At 55.4% G+C, this 26,930-nt stretch overlaps 1 protein-coding gene and 1 pseudogene across 1 annotated transcript; one reads left to right on the forward strand and one right to left on the reverse strand.

Annotated features, from left to right (window-relative positions):
* The window catches only part of LOC119093628 (ubiquitin carboxyl-terminal hydrolase 2-like), a 36,304-nt pseudogene extending 26,388 nt beyond the window's left edge, over positions 1–9,916 (forward strand).
* A 384-nt stretch (positions 9,917–10,300) lies between these two features.
* LOC119094481 (ryanodine receptor) lies at positions 10,301–26,661 on the reverse strand. The gene is made up of 12 exons (XM_037217541.1): positions 26,639–26,661; positions 26,188–26,287; positions 22,208–22,327; positions 16,418–16,511; positions 15,777–15,955; positions 15,292–15,422; positions 14,832–14,987; positions 14,349–14,556; positions 13,377–13,508; positions 12,773–12,929; positions 12,031–12,196; positions 10,301–10,466 (listed from the first exon to the last, which is right to left on the reverse strand). The coding sequence occupies exons 1-12, from the start codon at positions 26,659–26,661 to the stop codon at positions 10,301–10,303; spliced, it is 1,632 nt and encodes a 543-aa protein (XP_037073436.1).
* Positions 26,662–26,930: the final 269 nt, after the last annotated feature.

A 26,930-nucleotide genomic window follows, 5' to 3' on the forward strand; every position in this document is an offset into this window, starting at 1 on the left:
GACAATGACAAACGTAACGCCATCCTTCATATTTTTCTTGTTTTCTTTCTCGCTGTGACTGATCAAAAACACGGAACGCAATTCATGGCCTTGGTTTGGATGGGAGTCATTTCCGCCAGCAGTGACCATTCCGGAGTTAAAGGATGAAGGAGAGTAAAGGTTGTCGGGCGAGACCGTGTGCATCTCAGAATACTCCGCTAAGTCGGGAGGGGGGGGGGGGCACGTCATAAATACTGCTTATTACTGATGTATGCAGCGCGCCCCGGGGAAACGAGGCGTTGCGGGAATTCTGGATGAAGCGCGAATGAGGAAAGAAGGGCGGATGGCTCCCACCCGTGCGTGATCGGTGTGGCTGCAGAGTCAAAATCACCATCACGTGACCCCATCAGCCCGGTTAACTGCTGACCTTTCCCTCAGGAGACGAGTTCGACGATCGGCCGCAAGGCGGCGCTCTCGTCGGAGCTGGGCCCCTCGGTGCTGAGCCGCCGCCAGCGCACCGACAGCTCCAGCTCGATCGGCAGCCGGCGCCAGCGCACCGACAGCTCCGGCTCCGTCGGCAGCGCGGCGGCGGTGCGCGCCACAGATGGCACCACCGTCGCCGCCCGGCCGACTGTCGAGTTCGGCAGCCAGGACGGCCTGACCGGACTGCGGAACATCGGGAACACGGTGGGTACCGAGCAGGCGGTGGAGCCGGCCTGGAGGGCACGGAGAGCGCTCAGAGGTCCGTCTGCGAGCCGATCCAGCCAGGAGCAGCCAGCGTCCTTCTCTTTCCACGTACGAGGGCCGCGCTCAGCTGATACTTGACCCGGGATTCAGTTGCCCCATCGGGATAAACTCATGAGGTTGCCAGACAAAATGGCTGGTGTTCCGGCCTAGTTCCCGACGAGAGGGGATTGGTCGCGCTTGCGGCCGTTAGCCGGCGTGTCGTTGTGCCACTCCCCTCGCTTCCCCGGACGTTAAAGGCGGCTTCAGCTCCCTCGTTAATGCAGCGAATCTGAGGGCATTTGGAGCTGAGGACATTACAGGGCAGGCTAATGAGGTCAAGAGCCGAAAGAAACTTGGGGCGCTGGATTCATAGCAGGGCTTCATTAGAGCCGCCTGCTCGTTGATTTGACTTTCGGAGTGACGTCACCGTTCCGTGCGTCAAATACACCTGCTAATGAGTGCCGCAGGTTATATGAGGGTAGCTTCGGAGTGACGTCACCGCTCCGCGCATCAAATACATCTGCTAACGAGTGCCGTAGGTTATATGAGGGTAACTTAGCTGGAGCCTCGGGCCTTAAAGGCATGCCGCATGTGACTGTATGCCCATTAGGTTGTTTCTGCGCGCGAGCTATTACAGGGACTGGCCTACCGAAAGATAGTTTTGGGCTGAATATTGAGAAAGTTGCAGGATGCTATCCCGATTCTTATAGTGTTTTCCTAGTGGGAAATGTTCTCTGATGCCGTAATAATTCACCGAGATTTTGCCTCACACATGGGCCCAGTGGGAGACGAATACCACGTAATCATCGATGCTTTCATGATGACAGTATTTTAGTCCGCAGAGTTACGGCCGATGAAAAAAACGTGAAAGCGGCTTTATTTCCGTTGTGTGGGCGTTTTAGCGAATTATGCATTTCTTCTCGTTTCACGATGGATAGAATCAAGTGGGCTTTTAGGAGGATGCGATCGCTTTCTATCAGGTGATCAAATCATGTCACATTCGAGACGATTCTCAAATAATACCTCGGTGTCACTGGCCACTGTGGTGTCACGTACTCGCTACTGAGACTGCGTCGATTCGCCTCCCTCTCACTCCGGCAAGAATGGCGGGCATCGCGGCGAATGGAACTCCGTACCTCCGGCTTCCCAGGCACACAGGACCCGTGTTCTTTTTCATGTAGACACCTCTGATATTACTGCGACTCCCTCGAGAACCCAGACCTGGAACACCTCGGTACGACTGCCTCCCATTGTCATTCGCGGGATGTCGGGCGCGTTGTGTGGCCGAGCCCGGGCGAGCGGCGCGCCGACGCAGTGACCTTGGTGCCCCATCCCGCCAGCGTCAGTCCGAAGCTGATCAATCAGGCCACGCGGCCAGCACGCCAGGCACAGCGGCAATGGCGGCACCCGCCAGTCAGCGCCGCGGCGCATCCGGTGCGGCGGTAACTGCGGTCGGCGCACGCGCTCTGCTGTCCACTGTTACACGCCATCCGCCTGTGCCGCCGTCCCGTCGTCGCGGTTCCGGTCCCCCCCCCCCCCCTCTCCATCACTTTATGCCGCCGTTCCGTCGTCCCGGTCCCCGTCCTCCCCCTGTGCCGCCGTCCCGTCGTCCCGGTCCACCCCCCCCCCCGCCGTCCCATCACTCTATGCCGCCGTTCCGTCGTCCCTGTCCCCGTCGCCCCCCCCCCCCCCCTGCTGCTGTTCCGTCGTCCTGTTCCCGTCCCGCCGTCCTCACTGTTTTTGTCCCGCTGCTCCCGCACCCCGTTGTGACCGCCCTGTTTCCGGCAGTTTCACCGTCCCGGCCCCGCCTCGGTCTTGCCCCGCCGGCTCGCTGACTACAGCCCCGCCCGCCCCCGCGACGCTCGCGCTCAGCTCCGCATCGCCTCAGCCGCCCGCGGCATCTCCTACCGTCCCCACAGGCCCCGTCGACACCGACGACGCGGCTGTCCCCGCCGATCCCGCACCTCCGCCGGGCGCGCGCCGACATTGCGTCGACCTTGTGGCGGCGCGCTGCGCGCCAACAAACACGGCCGGTGGTGGCGTGACTGCCCCGCCGATGGATAATGGATGCGCCGCCGGCGAGCGAGGTCACGTCCAGACCAGGCGGGGTGCCGGCCCCGCCGCCGCTGTCGCCGCTGTCGCCGCCGCTGAGGCCGCTGCCGCTGGCGTGTCGCTGAGGCAGCACCCGTGACTCACACCCCCGCCCACGCGCCGCGGGCGGCGCTGGGAGAGCACGCGCGGTTCTGGGTGTTGTGGCTGGGCCGAGGCGCGCTACAATGACGCCCACACAGTCTGCTCGCCGCCGGCCCGCCGCCACCGTTGCGAAAGAGTGGGTCCTGATCGTGCCGTTTGGTGAACTGTCGGAGATGATCTTCCCCGTTTAGAGGTCACGTGCCGCCGCCGTTCCACGCGTCATTGGTAGTTTCTCACAGCGCGCCTTATCGAGTGGCACAGCCAAGGTTTAAGTATCTCAAGAGAGCTGGAGCCTTGAACCAAGTCATGAGTGTTAACAAAAACGTTTTTTTGCCTCCTATCGTGTCTTATTAGGTCAGGGCGAGGGGAGCTTGGTCCGCCGTGTCACGTGACTCTGTCCTAACGCCTCCTGTATTTCGCCGCAGTGTTTCATGAACTCGGTGCTGCAATGCCTGAGCAACACCCGCGCCCTGCACGACTACATCCTGCGGGAGGGCTACACGGCTGACATCAACACCACCACATCGAGCATGAAGGGCGCCCTGGTCCAAGGTTCGTCCGCCTGGGCCCCGTCTTCTCTGACCTGGCGTGGTCCTGTCCGCAGCTGAGTCCAAGGATAGCTTTAATGTCTTGTTCCCGGCCGTCCGATTTTCGCCAGATGAGTAATGCCACGGTCATAAGGTGCTCAAAGCACTGGACCGGCGCATTTTACCCTTGGCCATATGTTCCAAATGACGGTCGGTTTATCATCATCTTTGGACCTCCTTTGAACGCGATAAAGCCCCCACCGAGGTTGTTTTCTAAGGTAAATCCCCAAAGAGCGACGCCTCACCTCCGCGCTTACTTCGCGCCGGTTGGCCGTGGTGCTGTGTGAAGCCGCTTCTCTGCGTACCCCTCGGCTGATGCGTGCCTCCGGCTGATGCGTACCCCTCGGCTGATGCGTACCCCTGGCTGATGCGTACCCCCGGCTGACGTGATGCGTGTCTGCACTCAGCGTTCGTGAGTCTGATGCGTGACCTGTGGAAGGCCGGGGAGGAGCCCGAGCGGGTGCTGACCACGGCGCCGTTCAAGTCGCAGATCCAGCGGTTCGCGCCCCGCTTCATGGGCTACCAGCAGCAGGACGCCCAGGAGTTCCTCAGGTGCGAGACGTCACATGAACAGACACGCACACGTGTGTTAATGCGTGTGCTACGCGGACATCAGCGAACAAATGCGTTCCGGCGTGTGTGCAGTGCATACGACTGTAATTGTCAAAAAACCATGCCTGTTCACAAGACTGGTGATATGTTTGCAAGGGATATGTTTCTCCACGCCCAGCACAATAATCCTAGCTTGACACCTCTACCTGCGTTGCCGCCACAGGTACCTGCTGGAGGGTCTGCACGAGGATGTGAACCGCGTGACATCCCGGCCCCGACCCATCACCGAGGACATCGACGACGACCTCAGGTCAGTGTCAGGTCACCGCAACACGGCCGGGCAACAATGCTCATGCGCATCCTAGCATTAACGCACAGACCAATTAAATGCGCGCGGAACCCCGGGCTCTAGAACACGAGAATATGGAGTGGTGGTATCCCGCTTCAATCCGCTCATGCGTACCGCCTCAAACCGTTCGTGCATACCGCTTTAATCCGCTCATGCGTACCGCTTCAAACGTCATTCATGTAGGAGCCTGGAGCGCCACACCTATGCGCGTATGCGCGTATAGACAGGGCCAGAGAGTCACGCTTCTCGCAGTCCTTCCAAAGCTGTGGTGTTTTACTTCAGATGGTGCTAAACTATTGCCATGTCGTATGGAAGAAAGGTCGTACCGTATGTCGCAGAGAAGTTGAGAAGAGGAGATCGAACGACTCGCCTGTGAGACTTCATTGGATCATCAGTCTTAGAGTGTCATGTGCGAGGGGTCTATAAAGCCGTAGCTCTTTTTGACCTGTGAAGTGAAACATCTCATCTGCTTTTGGCATTATTTATTATATATCCTGAGAGTTGCGGATGTGTTCTGTTAGTAACACATTTTCCTGGGCCTCAATTATGAGCTTGATGATATACAAAGCCATCAAACGCCTTTTTTCATTGCGAACCTAGCCCTATCGCGGTCTGTTTGAGCCTGATGTTGGGCGCGTGCTGCCGTTCGCAGCCGCACCCCACACAGGCGGAAACTGGGTCACGACCCTAATCAATAGCACCTTCCGGCGTGCCTGATCCCAATTCAGCTGCGCCCTGCCGGCCGCCGGCGGCGTGAAATACTGACCGATAAAAAAGAACCGCCGCCCACCTGCTCTGAGGCGGCGCCTGGCGCCGGGCATCACGTGTCGCTCGGACCAGCGATGTATCGACGCGACTCGGCCTGGTGACGCATCGACGGGGGCGGCAGCGGCACTGGGGAGCACGTGCGAGCCGACTGCACGGCTCGCCGAATGAATGCCGGCTGCGTCTCGCAGAGACCGCGTGAGGGCCTCGCGGGGCTTGATGCAGCGAGCCGGCGGGGCGGCATTGACCAGCGCGCGATGCAATCCGACGCCTGGACTAGATCCGAGCTGCTCATCACGCACGTCCAGGGCGCTCCGATCGATAAACGACCAGGCGTTATTGTCGACGCGGGCGTGCGGCGTGCCGTGACGGTCACGCCTGACTTCCGTCCGTTGCAGCGACAGCCAGAAGGCCATGGAATCCTGGAAACGCTTCATGCGGTTCGACAACTCCAAGTTTGTCGACTTGTTCGTGGGACAGCTGAAATCTACTCTGCGGTGAGTGGTGCATTGCTTTAGTCACGGGTCTCCGAACTGCGCCGCTCGCGGCTGTGACACGGCGCCAAACTTGATGCTCCCATTACCCCCGGCGAGTCGAGGTCAAGTGTGATACTATATCTCGGTGCCACATGTGATAGTAGATCCCGGTGCCCGTCGGGTCTGTCTGATGGCTCAGTCTCAGCTGCGCTGACGCACATGGGGTCCCTGTGATTCAGCTTGTACGCTTTACCGAGGCAATGCCACTCACAGTCGAATGCCGTCTTTTTGGTGACGTTTGCTCTTACATGTCGCGCAAGGTCGTTTCATTTGCGTGGTGATACCCATGGCTGTGCTGTGTCGGCGTTATTCAAACTCTATGTCGCACCACTGACTGTTGGGTTGTCGCCGCATCCTTTCAACCCCATGTTCCTCGCTGTTGCGATGTCAATACCTTGTACTCTGACGCCGAACACGTCTGCTGCGTTCATGCCCGGTCGCCAGCCTTGCACGCCCGTTATGTATCCCTCCATCGCTGTGCACTTGTCTCCGTTTCTCGTGCGAGGTCGTCGTGGTGGGCCACCACACAAGCCTGTACTTTTGCACCGACTGGACGCCCACTGTGCCACCTTGCTCCAGCTACGATGTGTCGGTGACACGCGACCTGAATATGACCCCACCTACGCTGCGCGGGTGTCCTGTGGGGCGCCTTAGCGCGCGATGTACCTGATGCTCGTCATGCACTTAACTTGCAACGAGGACGGCGAAGTTTGAAGAGATGTCATCAGCTGTTTTTGGTTTGCCCAGCTATACTGTCGTCCAACGGTGAAATCCCATATGTTACTTTTTGTCCATCTTACGCCTGTCGTGTCATCTTATTTATCTACTCATGCTGATTTCGATTATTTCAACCATTGAGTTAAGTATCCGAATGCGGCATGAGAAGACGAATCAATGACATATAAAAAACGCAAAACGATTAGAAATGAGCATGTGTAATTTTACCTTTGGACGGTAGTACAGTCTGAGCGCCAGACTGCAGTGGTAGTGCCTGATCAGTTCACGGGGGTCATGTCAGTTGCACACGTCCAGATTAATCTAACATGTCAAATGGTCCCGTGTTGAAGCCACTGCACGCCTCAGTGGCGATATGTGTGTTGTCAGTGTGCACGATCTCCGCGCCCTCAGCCAGGCGGCGTCGATGACCCGTGACATTTTGTGCCAATGGTCATGCTGTGCTGATGACGTGCTGCCATCCTTGTGCCTCCAGCTGTGCTGTGCTGGTGACGGTGCTCTCGCGGTTGCCAGGCGTGCTGTGTGATTCGTCGGTGATCCCCAGTGTCCTAGCTGTACTGTGTTCGTGACCTGTGACCTGCACATGCTCTGGGCTGTATTGTGTTGATGACCCGTGACCTCCCTGCGTTTCCCGCTGTGCCGTGCAAGTGACATGTGACCTCTGCTTGTCCCCAACTGTACTCTGTCGGTAACCTGTGGCCTCCGCACTATGTCTTATTGGTGACCTGTGACCTCTGTACCCCCAGCTGTACTGTGTGCGGTCATCCCCTCGGTCACCTTCGACCCGTTCTGGGACCTGAGCCTGCCCATCCCGGCCAAGACGGGCCAGGTGCGGTTACAAGCCTGCTTCGACCTCTTCACCAAAGAGGAGGTGCTGGATGGAGATGAAAAACCGGTAAGGATCGAACCTCTCTCCATGAGATTCCGGGTAGTTTGTTATCTCGTTCTCACGGCCTGCATTTCGGTCGCGTGCTATTGGTCGGCGATTTGTGTCGGTTTAATCCCAATACCGGCAGCGTGACACTCGCTTGTATGACGTGAGCCCGTATGGCATTCAACCGCCGGTAGATACGATGAACGCCTCATTAAAGACGGCAGGTATTCACGGGCACGCGAAGGACAGCTTAGTAACGGACGAGACCTGCTGTCGTCCTTCACTATCGGATCAGAGTCCTGACAAGTGACCGAGGGACGTTTCGTGTCATGTTCACGTGGTGTGTCCCTCCGCAGACCTGCTCCAAGTGTCAGAAGAGGCAAAAGTGCACCAAGAGCTTCTCGATCCAGAAGTTTCCGCGCATCCTCGTGGTGCACCTGAAGCGTTTCTCGCCGCAGGAGCGTTTCCGCGGCAAGCTGAACAGTACTGTGGACTTCCCGCTCTGTGGCCTTGACCTCTCTCCGTACTCGGAGGGACAGGGCCCGTGCAAGTACGTACCCATGTCCCGTTCTGCCACGTCACAAAACCAGGGCGTTGTCCCGCGTGACCACTGTTGACAGCCAGACGCTTCGTGCGACTCAGGTCATTTTTCAGTTACGTGTTGCTGATTTATTTATTACTTGCATGCGCCATCGAATTTCTGTAGTGTTTCTGGCAATTTAGGGCATAGTGTTTAGCGTCTACTTGTTGGTTTTTACTTGCGTACGTACATTATTCTAACGTTGAAAGGATGGCTCATGCCGTCGACCTAAAAGGATGTCGTTAATCTCCCACCTTATACGGTAGTTCGTACCACTCTGTCACGCGGGACGTACACGCGTGCAATGATGCTTCCTCACGACAGCTTTTTCACGCCTACCGCAGGTACAACTTGTACGGCGTTGCGAACCACTCCGGTACCCTGTACTCGGGTCACTACACGGCCCACTGCAGACATCCGTACTCGCACGAGTGGCACGAGTACAACGACAGCAGGTATGGTGGGCGACGCGCTCGAGCCGCGTGAATGCCGGCCTCGATTCCGAAGCAGAGCGTCTTCTGTATGACCGAGCGGATGCTGATCTGATGTTGTGTGGATGCCTCTTTGCGTTCATGTGAACGGACCGGTTGATGCATCGCCCCTCTTTAATAGCTTTTATAATTTACCTGCTCTTGGTTACTGTCAGCCGGCTGGAGGCGTAGCTGACGGAGCTTCCATATCGCTGCAGTAATTTCCATGGTGTAAGCCTCGAGCTGACTGTATGTATATGCGTTGCCATTCACGGTAGTGAAATCTATGTAAGAGACTGGCAATGGAAAATGTCAGTCAGCACCATGCAAATGCGTTGGAGTGATCATTACCGTAGCGTTATCAGTGGCCGGAGGTCGCGGGACACTGCTGTGGGATCAATAGGTGCGTGATGTGCGGCACATGTCAGAGTTGCGTGAATGCTGAGCTGTGCTGCTCTAACTCACTCCTCGTGTGCTCTCCAGAATCCGCACCGTGTCCCAACGCTCAGTGGTCAGCAATGAGGCCTACGTGCTCTTCTTCGAGCTGGCCAACGCCTCCAATCTCTAGCGTCCGCCGAGACCCGGCCCGTGACCTCGCGTGACCCCGCGTGACCCGGCCGCCCGCCGCAGTCTTTCACGAGGGTGGTCTGCCACGTGCTCGCGTGCGTGGCTGGTCGGCCGACCGCGAGCCGACCAGGCCGGCGAGGCGACGCCGCGCCCTGCCGGCCCGACACTCCGGACTCGACACCGCCGCCAGTGGCCTGGGACGGGCTTGTCCCGGTCAGTGGCGGCCCGACACGGCGCGCCTGCCCAGGGTGGTCCAGGGCGCCGCGGCCTCACAGCGGCACGTGGTCCTCGCCGGGGACGAGGGGAGACGGGCCGGAGGACGTGCTGCGAGGACAGGCACAACGCTGCGGCGGAGGTGGTGAAACGCAGGTTGGCGGGCGGCACGCTGGTTGGAGCGGCGGCGCCCCGCCCGGAGGCTCACGAAGACGGGGCGAGCAGGCCTGAACCCGCGAAGTGCAAAAGCGGCGGGCGCGGCTGAGTGATGAGGGTCTTGCCGGTGACGCGGAGGCGGAGAGCTTACTGCCGACGCCGCCGTGCGGCGGTCCGCCCAGCCAAGGCCTTGATGACGTGTGGTTTCCGCGCACTGTAAGCGCCGAGTGAGCGGCAGACCCGACCGGAGGGCAGGCTGCGTTGGTGTGGTGCGAGTGATATCCCGACTTGTGTGAAGCCTGCCCGGCCCGGCTGGGCGTGGGTCCGGCCCAGGCCCCGGCCCCGTCCCCGCGCTCGGTCTGGTACCGCCCGCACCGGGCGGCGTGTGTCGTGTGGCCGTCCCCGTGTCGTGAGGGTCGGACTCTCCTCCCTGGTCGGGAGGCGCGCGACGCCGGCCGCCGTGGCGCTCTCGCTGCCGCCGTTTAAGAGTGACTAGCGGCGAGCACGCCTCCGCACGCCCCGTTGTCCAAATATCTAGTCGGCATTCGTGCTACCGTTGTGCAGATTATACACGAGGCGTTGGTCTGGAGGCCACTATATTAGTGATGTCATATGAATTAAAAGTACGAAATAACCACCGTCTTTTCTGTTTTATTCGTTTCGCAAGTACTCGACAAAAGTTCGTTCGAATGCGTTCAGCCCGTTGGGTGCGAAATGAATCGGGACCTGCCATGAACCCACGAACGACTAGAGGGCTGTTAAAGACAAGCTCGGACACTGTTAGATCAGAAATATGAACGGAACGTCACCTCTGGCGTGCCCTCTCTGGCACACGGATGGTGGCGCGTCACCTAAAGCGGACACGGAGCAAACAATAAACATGACAGGGGCCACTCACTGCCGCAAAGTCCTCTGCGGCGCCCCTCGTAACGCAAACACTGGGTTTCACGCTCACTGCGGGAGCCGCCTGGCGGCAGCGGCGCGAACCAAGCCGGCGCGTGCGCCCTAGCCGCAACGTCTAACTGCCGCCGCCGCCACCAGTCAGCTCGTCCTCGTATTGCTTGCGGAAGCAATCGCCGACGGGGAAGAAGTCCCAGGAGCGCTGCTGGTACAGCGTCCAGACGTACGTCTCCTGACCGGTGTACTCGGTCTCGTCCTTGTTGATCAGGTGCATGAGGAAGAACCTGCCGGCAGGGCGGGCGGGGAGGCGCGTCAGGCGGCGCTTCTCGGTCAGCCGGGGCAGCTAGCCGCCCGGCGACACGCCTCAGGGTAGCGATGTCGACCGATGCGGTCAACTAGTGATGTCCCACCTTCCAAGCCCGAGAACCAAACCGAGTGCAGTTTGCATTTTGCCAAGCTTGCGAATGTGGTTTGCATTTTTGGCAAAGCCGGCATGGCAAGACATTTGTTATTGCACCACGTGCGAGCGGTGTAAGTGATAGAAGTGGTGCTCATCACAAGAAGTTTGCTAACTTCAACTTCTTAATCGTGTGTTCAGTTGCGCCGTACTTTCAGCAGCGCACTGGGCGCCCGCACGGACGCATCCAGTCAGCTCACGCGTCTGGACTCCCTGCCCCGGCTCTGACAGTCACAATCTCCTCCGAATGGGTGCATGCACAGACAGAACACGACTTCTAAAATTATATGCGTCTATATGCACAGACCGCAGGAGACCTCTTTCCTGTGTGAAGCCGCAAATTATCGCCGACTCTGTTCACGTACAAGAGCTGAATAAGAACCCCGACGTGGAACTACCGCGCATCGAAAAAAAACTCCCGTCCCGAAGCACAGCGGGGAACGGTACCCCGGACTGAGAGATGGAAGGGGAGGGCGGGAGAGTGTGTGGGGGGGGGGGGGGGCAGAACGGCAGCGGTCGATAGCACCGGCCCTGAGTCAGCGCTGTGAGGTGCCCCTGATGACGGCGGTGACGTGGCCGGGAGACACCCGTGATCGACGACTTCGGAGAATAAAAGGCGCCGTTCGTGGCGCTGCCGAAGGCGCTGCCTGCTGCGCTCGCCGCCTCCGGGCGTCATCCGGGAACATGACGGGAACTGGATCCCCGCGGGCGCTCGATTCACGCATGGTACCAGCACGCGACAGGTCATTGCTACATGACACTGTCATGTGACAGTACATTGGTACATTGTACTGTCATATGACGGTACATTGGTAGACTGTGCACAGGTACATTGGTCACATCCGAATGCTACACAGTGGGTGCCTGCGTGATGCGTCTTCCATATGGGCGGAGCTGGGAGCGAGCGAGATGGATGCAAAAGAAATTATATGCTGTCACATCATGAGGGATTGAAGAAGTGCTGAGGTATTGTGCAGACGGCGCTGTCCCGGTCATTGGTTTGCCTTTATCTCACATCACCGTTTTTTTATTATTTTGTCGTTGAGGTGAATGATCCGGCCTTCTGAAGGTGTAACAAATGAAAAAAACCGCAAAAGACGGGCCGGATCACATGAGAAACGTTTTCATTTCTCCTGTTCTTATTGACCCTTTAGTAGATCTGGCGCTCCCACCAATGCCTCAAGTTGAGTAAGACGGCAGGGTGCGTCAAAATCATCTTGCGCGGAAAAGCCACCGAAGACTAACTCCAGGTTTGCTACCGCAGTTTAACGGAGGTATACATGGTCCGGCACCTGAGCTCGCATTAACACCTACCGAAGCTACCAAAAACACCTCAAAATCAGCACTGGCGTTCCACGTCTCCACCAAGCATGCGCCATCGCCCAACTCACATGTAGTTGGCCAGGTTGTGTTCCTTCTGCACGTGCGTCTCGAAGCCGTGCGGCACGTTGTCGAAGTAGTCCTTGCCGATGCCGCAGATAAAGCAGTTGGACTCCATGTCCTCCTTCACCGACTCCAGCTGGTCACGCAGCTCACCGAACGCGTCGATGATCAAACCTGGCGGCAGGCGGCGAGGGGGTCTCAGGGACGGGGCGGGGGGGGGGGAAGGGGGCCACATGACCAGCCAGACTCAGAACAGCGGAGGAGCCGGGAGAAACTTCTCCCGGCTCCTCAGAAAGAGGAGCAGGGAGCCTTTCAGGGGCTTCTGTTCTGAGTTCTCCTGCCTCAGAGACGGGAGAAGCCAGACGAACAATCCTTTGAAAAGGGCGCTAACACGTAACACGATGCGGAGGTCTGGGGAGTAGTGTTGTAAAAGGCGCACAGCTGGCTCTGCTGATTGGCTGAGACAGCTCCAAGGTGAGTTTCTGTGATATCGCGGTCACAAAAACTGATCAATAGCGTGTCGTCGTATCACACATCTTTGCAAAAGAACACGCGTTAACTGAGGACTGCGTCAGCAATGGTTTGGTTTCGCACAACCAGAACTGAAGAATTGTGCTTCTGATAATCCTTTTTAGCTGTCGCTGAACCTTGTCAAGATGTTGGTTCAAAATCTGAGGCCCGTGTGTGCGAAAAATAACGCCACTCGAAAAGACTTCTCCAGGTTGCTGACCGACTCGTGAATCCGCTTACCCTGGATGATGGCGAGCAGAATGACGATGACGAAGAAGAAGAAGGAGATGTCGAAGAGGATGCGGTAAACCTCGTTCAGGTCGCCGTCCGGCGGGTCGATGACGTCACCGATACCACCACCGGCACGCACGCCTTGGTATAGGTGGAACACGAAACACTGCAACATAGGTCCACACCGGGGTAACATGGAGCATCGCTCGGCACACGCAGTGTGATCAGTTCTGAACGATTCCGGCGAATCGCTATCAAAGGCCACAGACTGCTGGGATTTATGGCATTTCATGCTTACTGCAACAATGCGGAGTCGAGTTGTTGTCACGAACCGAGTAACGAAATCTAAATTGTCACAGAAAGCTGTTACAATTTGCATCCTTGTTCAGCGTACAGGCGCCTCGCTTTTCTGGTTTCATACCAGATGCCCATCTGCGACGTTTGACTACAAGCCACCCCGTGATACGAGTTTATGCACGACGGAAACAACCATGAGGGATCGCCGTGAGGGATCGCCCCCTACGTGGACATGAGACTCTTTTCGTCCGCTCATGTACGACTTATGCCCCGCTTGTCACGCGTCAACCCTTGACGGAATGGTGCGACTCCTCACCGTGAACATGTCGTGACACTTCTGGTCGACGTTGTCGTCCTCCGCCTGCACGTAGAACTTGCGGAAGAAGTTGAATGCGATCACGGTGTAGATGTACACCACGATCGTGAGCAGCAGCAGGGTGAGCATCAGCTGGAGGGCATTGAAAAACGTGCCAAACCCTTTGAGCAAGGTTGCACGGGGATACCTTACAATGCCGATGAAGAAATTAATTCCCAAATAACACTGCATTACCACAGGCGTAAGCACGCGTAAGCATGATAATACGTGCACCAGCGACGCGCAGAGCAGAATCAATTAAATAAACTCTCGCATTTTACGACAGCATACCAGTCAGCAAGAACCAATGTAACGGAACGGCTGAACGTAATGAGGTCCTGAGGAAGCCTTAAGTTCCACGCATCTCATCGTAAAGGCGACACATCAGACCCGACACTAGTCCAGGAGGCATCGGACACGCCACCGTTGCACCACGACTCCTCAGTACCGATCCGGGGCTCACGCCGCCGGCTGGCCAGAAGGGGAGCGTCACCACCCCAGCCGCACTCTGCCACTGCCTAACCGGTACCGATCCGGGGCTCACCCCGCCCGGCTGGCCAGAAGGGGAGCGTCACCACCCCAGCCGCACTCTGCCACTGCCTAACTAGTACCGATCCGGGGCTCACCCCGCCCGGCTGGCCAGAAGGGGAGCGTCACCACCCCAGCCGCACTCTGCCACTGCCTAACTAGTACCGATCCGGGGCTCACCCCGCCCGGCTGGTCAGAAGGGGAGCGTCATCACCCCAGCCGCACTCTGCCGCTGCCTAACCAGTACCGATCCGGGGCTCACCCCGCCCGGCTGGCCAGAAGAGGAGCGTCACCACCCTAGCCGCACTCTGCCACTGCCTGACCGGTACCGATCCGGGGCTCACCCCGCCCAGCTGGGCAGAAGGGGAGCGTCACCACCCCAGCCGCACTCTGCCGCTGCCTGACCTGCTTGCCGTTGTGTGTGACCGACTGCAAGATCGTCTTGAGCGATGGCACAGCCACCGCCACATCCAGCAGGTGAGCCGCAAAGAAGAAGTAGTTGTAGTTGCCCAAGATGGAGAAGATGAAGTACCAGAGCGAGTACAGGAAGGCGTTGTCAGTGAAAGTGACGCCGATCTTCCACAGCTGATAGCGCCAGTCGATGCTGGTGATGCTGCCGAGGGGCGTCGTACGGTGAATATAATATCAAGCATCATACAAGTATAAGCGCGCAGGGCAATACGTAGTAGTGGTCGCGTTGATAGCGGCAGCAAATAATGCCCTGCTATAACAGTCTCCATCGCAACGCACAGCTTTCCCTCCCTGGATGCATGACTACCCGAGTCACATGTGACTGCTGCGTTCATGAACTCATCGCACACCATTCGCAACGTCATCGTCGGCCCCATACACGCCTGCCGATCTCGGCTGTCCCACTGCAGCACTCACAAGTGGAAGAAGCCGCTTCCCGTGGCCTGCTGCGACATCGTGACGGACTTCTCCATGCCCAGCAGATTGCTGATCTGGTCGAAGTCGTACGAGTCGCTGTACTTTTGGCGGACACGCTTCTTCACGAATTTGTCCCAGTAGTTCGCCGGGAACATTCTGAGGCAGTCAGGGCAGTGTCCTCAGCGTACACAGTGGGGGTGCTCTACCCGACCAAGGTACACATGCGGTCCACCTCGGAGTAATGGATTGCACAAACAGTCAACACAGGGAACACGATAGCCAACACTGGAGGCCCATCATAGCAGTAATAGCCGAAGGAAAAAAGGCTGATCAAAGAAACAGATCATCCCCAAGGCATCGTACACTTGCGGCTTCCACGTCGGTGCTACGTTTAAACACATAATTGCGCCCGTTCCCACGAGGCCATAGGTGGGCGTACTCCGATATCTGGCGGCCTTACTTGGCGGATATGACCAGCTTGTCCCAGTGGGCCATGAGATCATCATCCTCCGGCTGCGAGGCGAGGTAGAGGCCGTCGAACTCCAGCTTACGGCACACCTCCTTCTCGCGTTTGAATATGCCCAGCGGCACCTGTCGGCCACACACAAGTGACGTCACCAAGGCGTTCGAGGAGGAGGGAGCTGGACGCCCCGCTTGTGGGTTCGGGCCAGCGGGAACAACGCCGCCGACAGCCCGGGGAGATGAGGACGCCTGGTGGGAACATTGGGAGAAAGACCAACCACGAAATAAAAATGAAGACCGACGACGAAAATGAGCGGGCATTTTCATCCACGAAATTATCTGTCATGAAGGTGAAGAAACGAGCTCAACGGCAATAAAACCGGCACGGTATATCTTTACTCTGAAATTGCTTCAGTCACCGGCAAGCTTGCGATGGCCTGTACTTTTTCACCGCCCAGTATTTCACTTGACCGAGTGACCGACCTTGAGATGGTAGTAGGCCACCAGCATGAAGAGCGAGACGGTGCTGTGGATGATGGACATGAGGCGGACGACGTGCTCCAGGAAGAAGTACTTGTCGTCCACGTGGATCCACTCGGGCCCGTCCTCCTCGTCTTCCTCGCCGCCGGCCTCCGCCCCGTCCCCGGAGGACAGGTCCGCATCTAATGGACGGCCAGGCACGTGAACTCAGCAGAAACGACGTCCCCCGAGAGGGCGAATGCTGCCGGACTCCTCACTCAGCTCTCCACAACGCTGATGGTGGCAGGCCTGCGATGGCGCACGCGCTACCTATGCTCCCCGAAATGTTTCGCCTTTCCAGTAGCGACATCTATCGAAGTACAGCCAGCCTGTGTGTGTGCGTGACTGAACGTGGCCGCGACCCAAACGCTTTGCCTGATAACTGGTGACAACCCAGGTCGGCGGATCTGATGAAGTGCAGCTCAAAACTGCGGAAATGCATTGTTCCAAACAAGTCACAACAAACCGCACTGAAGCAAACCCAAACAGGAGGAAGCCGTGAGCAGCAACGATTGGCCCAGCGTTCAGGTCAGAAAACAAATTTCCAGAAGCTACAGATATTGAGCCTGTCACTGAAATTCGCCGAATACCCAGGGCTGACTCACCACCGAGATCTGAGCCACTTCCCGACACAACATCCTCGACAATATCAGCGCCCGTGTCCAGGTCATCATCACCATCCTCCAGCAGAGCGGAGGCCTGCAGAAAAGTCAGCAAGGGTCACTACGACCGCGTGCTATCAGGGTGGCAGCTTGAAAGTCAAAGTCAGCAAATACCTTCACGGCTGTCATCATCACATCAACGGTAATCATCATTCAGTTGTGTCAGCATCAGTTGGGAATACGGTGAGAAGACTCAGTACAAAACACGATCAATCCCGCACAATCGCGCGTCGAAAAAGATCGAAAACAGTTGACCGGAGCTCTTCACAATAAGCCGTCCCGTCCTTAAACTCACAGCAACTTATCCCAGTACCTCTGCGGCGCAAATCCCCGCCCTGCAGCCATCTCTACGGACGGGTAAGGTGCCAGGAAAGCCATCCGATCCCGCATCGCCACATACGGCCACTCGGCGCCGTGTGGAGGGCAGAGCGGCCGGGCGAAGGGACGGCGAGACCCCGGTCGGTCAGGGTCGTGACCTGTCACCGGCCGGTTCGATTGTACCGTGTCCCGCCGGTCCGACTGAGCCCGTGCTCCACCGGTCCGACTGAGCCCGTGCCCCACCGGCCCGACTGAACCCGTGCCCCACTGGCCCGACTGAACCTGTGTCCCACTGGCCGGAACGAACCTGTGCCCCACCGGCCCGACTGAACCCGTGTCTCACTGGCCGGAACGAACCTGTGCCCCACTGGCCCTTCTGAACCCGTGCCCCACTGGCCAGAACGAACCCGTGCCCCACCGGCCCTTCTGAACCCGTGCCCCACTGGCCAGAACGAACCCGTGCCCCACTGGCCCTTCTGAACCCGTGCCCCACTGGCCAGAACGAACCCGTGCCCCACCGGCCCTTCTGAACCCGTGCTCCGTCCGGCGACGCGCCTCACGTCTGACCCCGGACGTGAGGTCAGGGTTTGACCGGGTCTCTGCGCGCGTGTCGTCTGCGCTCGGGTTCTTGCACGGCACCGACGGAAGGTGCAGTGTGCGGTGGTCAGGAACGGTGGAAATGGGGAAGGGGGAGGCAGCACAAGCAGCAATCCCCATAACGATAACTATGCTATATTAATCCTTTGGAGCGGCATGTCCGGAAGCGGCCAACAAATCGCATTTGTCTCCCATCCTCATCTCCCCAGAGGGTCTCTCGTTACTGGTGGTGGTTCTGGAGACGCCCCCATAATTATACCTGATTTCGCCGACGGATGGGGGTGAGGGATGGGGGAGGGGGAGGAGAGGCGCGTAGCACCACACCAGATATCATTGTTCATTAAAATATGACGTTATGTTGACAATTACAGCGTGAAATGTAGCGTTTTCCATCAAATAACCTGACGGGAATGACCTTGCTAACACAAATGTAGCAATTTCATACAACTTGCCAGTTGGCGTAGTGAACGTGGGATCATCACCCTGTTGAATTCATTACAATCAGTTGAAATCCAACACGCAGATATTCCGCATTTGTCGCACGTCTCCGTTCCGATCCGATCCAGAAAAAAAATTGTCTTAGCATTCCAGTTAGTCCACTATGTCTCGATCCATAGGGCAGCACGGTGATCATGCCGACGCCCTCCTGATGTTGTGAGGCGTGCCCCTGCATACGACTGAGACCCGTCCCACATGCATTTATTATGCGCCCCTCTACCTGAATTTAGAGGATCCATCGTGCTTGGGGGCTCCCAATGTTCTACCATCTAATTCTGGGAGCGCCACACCACCTAGAATGGGAGTACCTGATCACTTCCGCTCAAACTCACCAAATCGCGAAGGGGTTGTGTCTGCTTAGGCATCGGGACCTCTCCGCACGCGTATCGGCCTGGGGAGCACCTTTATCTAGGATTGAGGAGCACCCTCGTACTCGGGCTTGACACGACTTCCTTATGGGCTTGAGCACTTGTCCGTCGGTCATTTTACTTAGAATTATGGTTTTTCAGACGCTTTCGTGTACCAGGCGCCAATCGCTTTTTGCGTGACTTGGGGCGCCGTTCCACTTGGGTTTTATAGCGCCCGTCTTCGGGCTTCCTGCAACAAGTTGCCTTCATCTGACGAAAGAACTCAATCATTTTCAGTCGCTTTGAAGAGGAACAGACGCTAGAGCCTCCCCTCCCCCTGGGTGCGCCATCGATTGCATAGATTCTACATGCGCTACAGGCACGGCTGTGCGGCGATGACACCAACAACAACCGGTTTTGCACGTGGTAAATTGCATGAGAAGCTCATTTCGTAAGCATGCAAAGCATCTCAGCCAGCAATTGCTGGAAGGAACATGACGGGCCAAGTGAAAGGGAGCCATTAGGATCACCGGCAGCTTCGATCCCCGCTAAAGCTTCGATAACGACACTCGAAATCATCTTGGTGTCTAAAACTGTCCGGCGGAAGGGAGCTCGACAGCTGTAGTTGGTGCTCAGTGCAAGCTAATGATGGTTGAAAAACTGTGGCAGCCACCTTGATCTTGTAAAACCACATGACGTCATTTGTACAATTTCCGCTCGCCATTGTCTGTGGTGATGACTGCTGATCTTAGCCCGCTTCTCAAATATGCGTAATACAGAAGCAGATAAAAGTGAAATATCGAGTATATTTGCCGACTTTTGTGACAGACGATATTTTATGGCACAAACGGGAATTTTTGCCGATAAAACACTTCCCGTCTAAGCTACAAAGCAGCTGTTTTCACCAGACCTGCCTGAGCGACTAGTCCTCAAAGCGGATCGATCCGTATCAAAGTTGTTCCTCTTATTGGTGGTGTGATGAGAGGCCTTTGATCCAGCAACATAATTCAACCAAACAACACCACTCCACCTCATTTGCCTTATGTAATAAGAAGTTTTGACCCATAAGCCTGCATGCAACCAAACAGGCACTCACAGGCCAAAAAAACGACAAAAAACGCCGCTCGTTCAGATACGCTTGTTACTTCGTAGATAACTTAACCACTTAACTCCGCCGAGCCATGTCAGGTTTTCGATTGCGCACAACATCGAGCCGCGCCGATCAAAATCACGCGCGTGATGTATTCCCCACGTGACCGAGACAGGAGCCAACGTTTCACCTCAGCACAGCATGTGATCATCAACAGGGTGGGGACCGGCAACGAGCAGCGATGAAGCCGTCGAACACCGCTGGTAAGGTGACGTTCACCCATGAGGGTGTGGGTGTCACTGTCACCAGCGGATCACACGAGTATCAGCAGGCGAGCTCTCGAGCACTGAGTAACGTGCTTAAGCGGCCGTCAGGCACACTAGCACGGTTATTTTTTGCGGAATGAAAGTTGGGTTCTGCGTAACTTAGCCTGGTGTTGAGTTACCCTGTAACCTCAACCTGTTAACCTGTTACCCTGTAACCTCAACCTGTTAACCTGTTACCCTGTAACCTCAACCTGTTAACCTGTGACCTTGTAACCTCAACCTGTTAACCTGTTACCCTGTAACATCAACCTGTTAACCTGTTACCCCGTAACCTCAACCTGTTAACCTGTTACCCCGTAACCTCAACCTGTTAACCTGTTACCCTGTAACATCAACCTGTTAACCTGTTACCCCGTAACCCTAACCCGAGGTTAATTCTGGCCACAAGCTGGTCGGATCGGAGCTATATCCCTGTGTGATGAAAGCCAGTCTCAGCCTAAGCCAGCCGGTAATTGCCATTCATACGGGTTTGAGTAGACCGACAATCTGGGCCCGCCCGAAACTCAGTGCATCTACCCCCGTCGAATCGCGTTATATCCCCCTGTGACACCGGTAAGTTTAGACTGAATCCAGCTGTGACCGCGGCGAGTTTGGGTCGAGTCCACCTGTGACCCCGGCCCGCTTGGCTTGATTCCGTCTGGGAGCCCCCCCCCCCCCCCGGCTGGGGCGGCCGACACTTTCACCTGTCGGCGCACATGAATCCCGAAACACTTCGATGGTCCGTGTGCCGGCGTATTCGGCAGTGGTGAAGGTCAACGCAATGCAAAAAACTATCTTAGTGCGATCTGTCGGTCAATCGCCACAGGCATCTGACAAGCCAGGCCTTCTTACACATCGTGAGCCGGACCAGGTCCATCCAGTGCATCCAGGCGAATATCAAACAGCGGATTGACATATAAAACAGCGTATCTTTAATCCCCCGTGGGGCGGCGCATACGGCGGCCGCTACCGTGTCAGCCGCGTCACGTGCGGTGAGTTGAGGGCGCCCGCGGCGTAAAGGCTTGCGTGCTTTCACTGAGCCCCGTGGTGTTTATAAAGGGCAAGGCAGTTGAGGGGGGGGGGGGGGGAGCACCGCGGGGACCACCCCGGCGGCCCGTGTCATTTGTCATTGTGTCTCTGCGGGGCGTTCACTTGGCTTCATCAGTCATGTCACGGTGAGATCAGATGAGACGTCGCCTACAGGAAGAGCAACGACAAAAACGTCTTTTACAAGTCGTTTTCATAATGTCGTGCCGCGGTGGACAGTCGTGGCTTGCGTTACAGCTGTTCAAATGCCATTGCTAGTTGGCGTGAATGTCTCTACAATGTCTGTAAGCGTTCAAGAATGGCCACTGCAACCACCACCAGTCACATCATATTCCGAGTTGGTTTTCGTACAACAAAAGTGTGTACTGGACTTGTTAGAAACGACATTTCTTAACGAAGGACAAGTGATACTAAACATTGTATAAGGTGTACGGCAGTTTTAGGGGCCCAATTCGATGCAAATAGCTTTACAGCCCACTAAAAGCATCAAGTAACCGTGCGAATATCCGCCTACTGTGGGACATCCACTTGGACATCCACACGTGGGCTGTTCATAGTATACCGCGTGGAAACCTCGTGTAGAAGCACTACAAAACACGGCACGTTCACCTGCTCGTGTAACCAATCACCACCGGTGAAGCGCGCGCACGCATGAAACAAAGGAAAATAGTCTGAGCATAACAGCTGCATATTCCTACCAACAATTGGCGACCGCGCCAGCGACGTGGCTGTCGACTGTCGTTTGATGCACGACAGGCAGCACACATGACCCAAGCTGTGGGGATCAAAGGAGACAGCAGCAGCAGTGGCAGCAGCAGCAGCAGCAGCACACGACAAAAGTAAGGGCAGAGGGCTGCTCCGTGCATAATCTGCCCGGGCATGCGGTTGCGCATGGCCGACTGGGGAAAGGATCCCAGGATAGATGGGACAACATGCGGCACGCTCCCTACATGGGAGCGGTCAACTGGCCGCACCTGCAGCACAACCAGAAAGTCTTCTTTTCTTCTCCGAGAGCTTATGGCGACCGGTGGCGAAACATGCACCGCTGACAGAGGCCGGAGGCCAACCGAAAGACTTATTTAAATATTCCCGTGGAGACGAAGCCGAGGTGATGAATACACATCAGGCGAGGACAGAGAGGACAGGGATATTCCGTGACATCGGAACCATCCAAGTCCCGGGAATCGACAAGGCCACTAGACCGCCAATACGGAAGCAGTCCCAACACGCTTAGCGTGCTGACGCCATGAATCCGACGGTGCCACTCCGTTTCGACGGCGCATATTTGCGGCGAAAGCTAAAAGTTCCGAATCGCTCGGCCCGGTTCGACCTGCCCCCCCCCCCCCCCCCCCCCCCCACGTCACCGGACGTTTGGCTCGGCCGCTGTCACTGGCCGCCCGCCACCTCAGTCAGCATCCAACAGCGAGCGCCGAAAGCGACTCCAACCCACCGCTCAACGGGCGGGAGCATGGGTAGGCAGGCGTTTTAACTACGGCTGCACTGTCGGGACGGCCACCTCCGCCCGGCTTACCTTGTAGAAGAGCAGCATGAAGTTGATGCAGAAGGCCAGCACCAAGGCCACATACTTGAGGTTGTAGAAGTTTCTGGCCAGGAAGCTGACCACGCGATGAATGTACTCGCTTAAATCAACCTGTCAAAGCACGCGCTCGGATAACACCTACAAAGCCGTCGCTTCACTCACTTCAATCAAGCTACATCCGCTGGCACACTGGTCCCCACACAACAAGGCCCATGCTAAAGTCTGTATAGCTGTGATGATGAGACCAGTATAACCACAGCCATAAAACCAATGCGCTGTTCTGAACCTAGCAAAAATGTCAAGTGGTGTATGGCAGGTGAGGCCATCGCTGGTCTTGCTACATAACAAAGGGAAGAGGCAGAAGCCTTGAAAAGTGTCAACAGTGATGTTTAATGTAAAAGAACGCGTTTCTCCTACTCTCGCTCGCAGCGTGTGACTGTCCAGGTAGCTCTCGAGCCATTCCAAGGAAACTTGGAGTAGCTGGAGCTTCGTAAGAAGGATGGTGGGTTCCACCACTTCGAAACAGCAGCTTTGATCTAAAAGTGCCAGAAGCGTCATTTCGGATCGGTCCATTCAATGCAACATTTCACCTGAAATAGTTGAGAGGATCGCGCAGGTCGACTGATGTTTCATGAATCCTTTCTGGTCAGTGCTAACAAGGCTTTGGTGTTTCATGTAGGCTGCTGCTGAAAGAGCTTCTCACATTTTGCATACGACTGCAACCAGCGGAATGAACCTAAAGTTTGATGTTGCAGATAGGCCGTTCTTCTACGAAGTGACCTCCCAACCGTACTTTTGCAGATCGATGACAGTGCTGATATGCGACGTTAGTTTCGACCGATGACGTTAAAAATGTTGCGCTTGAAGTTTTTTTTTAGTTTCAAGATGTTAGCTGATTGATCACCTTCCATATCCGATGCTTTGAAAATATCCGATCATGTGAATATGCCATATCCGATCCGGTGAAAATAAAACCCGCTGAAACTGGCCAAGTGTAACAGGCACGATATCCATTGCGCCCGGGTTGTCACGAAGGAGACGGACGTCTAAGCTTTCCCGTCCCGGATGATGAATGTCGCTGGTGACCTTGTCCCGGGTCTCCGTGCCGATGGAAGTGAAAAGCGCAGTAGTTCGTTTGGTGTATGGTTTATGCGCTCTACGCTCGCGTTTGTGGAAGCGCAAACAGTACGATTGCTTCACAATTGCAGAAAGTGTTTAACTTTGCAGCTTGGGTGATTCACGACGACGTAAACCTGACCGTGTTTGGATGTCGTACGATGGTTTGGCTCGCTTGATGTCCAAAGGTTTATAGACTTTTTCGATATATGTCCTTTAAACAAAGCATTACAAGACCATCCCATATTTGCCTGAGAACACTACATTTTTATTGGTTTAGTCAAACAAATTACATTGACATGTTTGGACGTGTCCGCATGCAGCCTCGAGTGCAAGAACAGCGATGGCCTGGGTTGCGGCTTCCGTGAAACCGAGCGGCATCGGCCCCTGCAAGTGTCGCAAGACGGCGGGCGCCGTGGTAAAATGTCTTCTGGACAGATTAATAGCTACAGAAACACGAAAAAACTGATATTTTACCTTTACTCTTCCCAATTCCCCGCCAGATTCTAGCATCGCTTAGTGGTGCTTTAAGTGCCAGTCCATTCCTATTATCCGTCTAAAAATCGCGCACGTGAAATATGCGCCCAGACTGTCTTCTAAAGGTAAGATTTGATGACATAAAGCGCTCCAAGGCACTTTTTCAGAAACGTCATCATTTTCAAACACCCGTTGGCCACCGCTTCGTATTTGCTGTTGGGCCGACGCTGCGCGGCCTTGAGAGACTGCAACGCCTGGCGTCGATATTTTGTTGCTAAGAGTTGCGCGTGAGCATGCTCAAAATTATGTCACGTAACTGGTATCTCTAATGGATGTAAGTTTCTAAAGGTAATTAATAAAAAGAGAAGTGCCATAATTTTCGTCCACCGATGGACCACAGCTAAAAGTTAGCCCATAGACTAACGCTCCGCGGACTGCGGAGACTGCAACGTCTTAAGTGGAGGTTTTTGTTGCTAAAATTTGCGAGTGGGTGTGTTAAAAAAGCACGTTACATAAAATAAAATGTATCACTGATCGATTCTGACTGGATGTTGAACATTTCCAGCCAAGCGTGGCTTGATCATGTTAACACACACTGTTGACCACTCGATCAACCATCAAATTTTCATATTCAAATTTCGATCAGACATATCGATCTATAATGTACCTTCGCAATGTCCTTCATGTTTATAAAACCCAGATAAAAAATTCAGACAAAGTTTCTGAGTTCTATCGTTTCAGAAAGAGTCAACAAAGTCATGGTAAATTAAAGACGCGGGTAAGCTTGTTTCACGCGGTCGCTCAACGCCTGATTTTTACAGTTTATCGACTTCAAAATACAAACAGAATTGATCTCACGGAAGCTCCTTTTTCCTGTTCTGGTTGCAATGTAAAAATAGCAGCAAAACGAAGAAAACCGTGTCACTTGTTAACAAGGAGCTATGTCCGGGGAGTTTTTAGAGGGGTGAGTTTACCATAAGAAGGGCGTTTTCCGACACCGTGTTCCTCCTTGGCAAGGTTTTGGCTACACCACTGCCCACACACAAAAGCAGATCAAGTCGCCTACGTTGAATGATAGGCAATGAAATGTCCATTGGGTCAATGCCTTCCTAAGGCAGGCAGCTTCCCGGAGTTTTTTCTGCGATGGTGTGGTGTACGGGAAGATAATTCGTAAAAAGATACTGCTGCAGGTGTTTTACATATGTTTTACAAACCAATTAGTAGTAATGCTGATCCAGAAATACGCAACAAAGCACCCATACGATCAGTTCGCGGTCAGTCATGCGGGAGATAGTCGGCCCAGGGTAGTGGCCACCGATGGCGAACGGTAGCAGGGCCCAGGTAAGGAGTGTATGGCAAAAGGGTCTTCATTCTGTGGCTTGATTTTTAAAGGATAATTTTCAGTTGTATGGCTTTTGTCACACTGCTTTTGACAGCTCCAGGCTTTCGATTTTGTATCTAAAATGTTGCGACAAGTCTAATGTCTTGAAAATCAGCCAGTAAAATGAAGGCGCATGCAAAATTTGTCGCGCTGTGAGCCATCGATTCGTTTTCAAAATTCTCACCAACGGATGTCCAGGCCGCATTTTGGCATGTACCCTGTGGAGGCAGATGCCTCCTCAATAATCGAAATGCATACCCGCGCGTATAATTTCGCCTCCCCTGGAAAGGCCATGTTGAAATGGACGAATAATTCTGGGGAGCTGGACAAACTTATTTGCCGAATGACAATGACGAGTCGAACAGGCAAGATTGTGCATCAGTGGGTAACAGCTCTAGGTGCATGTTTAGCAAAACAGACATGACATTTGAGTAAAGAACGATAACAACCTCCATCTCTACCCCCGCCCCCTCCGTTCATCGGGCTTACTTTCACAGAAAAAGTTCCTGAAGCACGTCCTGAGCTTGGCCCCCACTTTTTGAAACGTTCCTACGCCTGTGTTTACATCCATAACAATACCGAGCTCAATAAGCGTCAATCTAGTTATTTATCTCTTTCTCGCCCCAGGCACAACCATGAAAAGCGAACATATGTCTATCGAGCTACGCGCGTATCTATACAACGAGAGTGTCATGACCAACGACATTGCAAACTTGCCCTTTTCTACTTTTAAGGCTCGTGCCCATGACCTCGTACGGAGCACCTGTAATTTTTGACCCTATATGTCTCTTTGAGTGTTGTTTAAGCTTGTCGCCTCGTGACTGTATATGTACCCGTTGACGGAGGTCTGAGAAAAGCACAATAATACGGAATGACCTGATAAAATGCAAAACAAATAAGATAAAGTGACACCGTGTTGTTGGCGCTGTTCAGCAGTTGCGTGGTCCGCCGACAGGTGTCAGCCCGATCGCTACGGGCGGCGAGCCTCGGCGCTCACCTGGCCCACGGCAGCGGTCTCGGCGGCTGTAGCCGGCGTCTTCTCCTCCTTGTCCTCCAGCATGGCCGCCTGCTGCTTCTCGATCTCGCGCCGCTCCAGGCTGCGGACGGCGGCCGGCGACGTCAGCGGCGGCTCTCTGAACACGTGGTCACCGCCGAGAGACGGGCGGACCGCGGCCCGACCGGCCGCGTGAGGCATCGTTGCAGACCCGTGGGGGACATGACTCTGGCTTGAACCATGCACTAGCCAAGCGATGTCGATTCGCGGGTTTAAGGCACGGTGTTGATGCGCACGCAGGCACGAAGCGCCCTGCGCACTCAAACCAGTTTGCATCAGTTTGCCATTTGTCGATAAACTGGTGCAAATGTTCGCATTTCGTCAGGGACTGGCAAACAGCAGGACAACCAAGAGGTTAGTGTTGACCACGCCAAGGTTAGCATTTGCACATTACTCGAACTGTTGCGACACTGGCATTGTTTTTAGCGTCACAGTACACCATAAAACGGCCCGCCATGGCATTATTATTCCTTTATAGTCCGGCGGATCCTGCAGCTCTCGCCTCGCACACGCAGCATCTCACGCTCCCAGACTTCGCCGCCGGGACTGAATACTAAACAGACGCGCGGTTATGAATACCTCGAGAGTGGCCGCGTCACGCGGAGGTCAGCTGAAGGGGGGGGGGGGTAGCTGAGGTTGAGGGGGTAGGTCAGGTAGAGCGGGAGGTCAGCGGGAGCTATCACCGT

This window comes from Pollicipes pollicipes, unplaced genomic scaffold (assembly GCF_011947565.3).
Source record: "Pollicipes pollicipes isolate AB1234 unplaced genomic scaffold, Ppol_2.1 Scaffold_4002;HRSCAF=4701_pilon_pilon_pilon, whole genome shotgun sequence".
In the NCBI taxonomy this organism is placed as follows: Eukaryota; Metazoa; Arthropoda; class Thecostraca; order Pollicipedomorpha; family Pollicipedidae; genus Pollicipes; species Pollicipes pollicipes.

Coding starts and splice junctions, on each gene's coding strand:
- LOC119094481 (XM_037217541.1), bottom strand. CDS start 26,661: ATGCCAGTGTCGCAACAGTTCGA. Junction 26,288..26,638: donor CCAGTGTCGCAACAGTTCGA/GTAATGTGCAAA, acceptor CGCCGTCCGCAG/CCTGGAGCGGCGCGAGATCG. Junction 15,423..15,776: donor TGGCCTACTACCATCTCAAG/GTCGGTCACTCG, acceptor TGTGGCCGACAG/GTGCCGCTGGGCATATTCAA.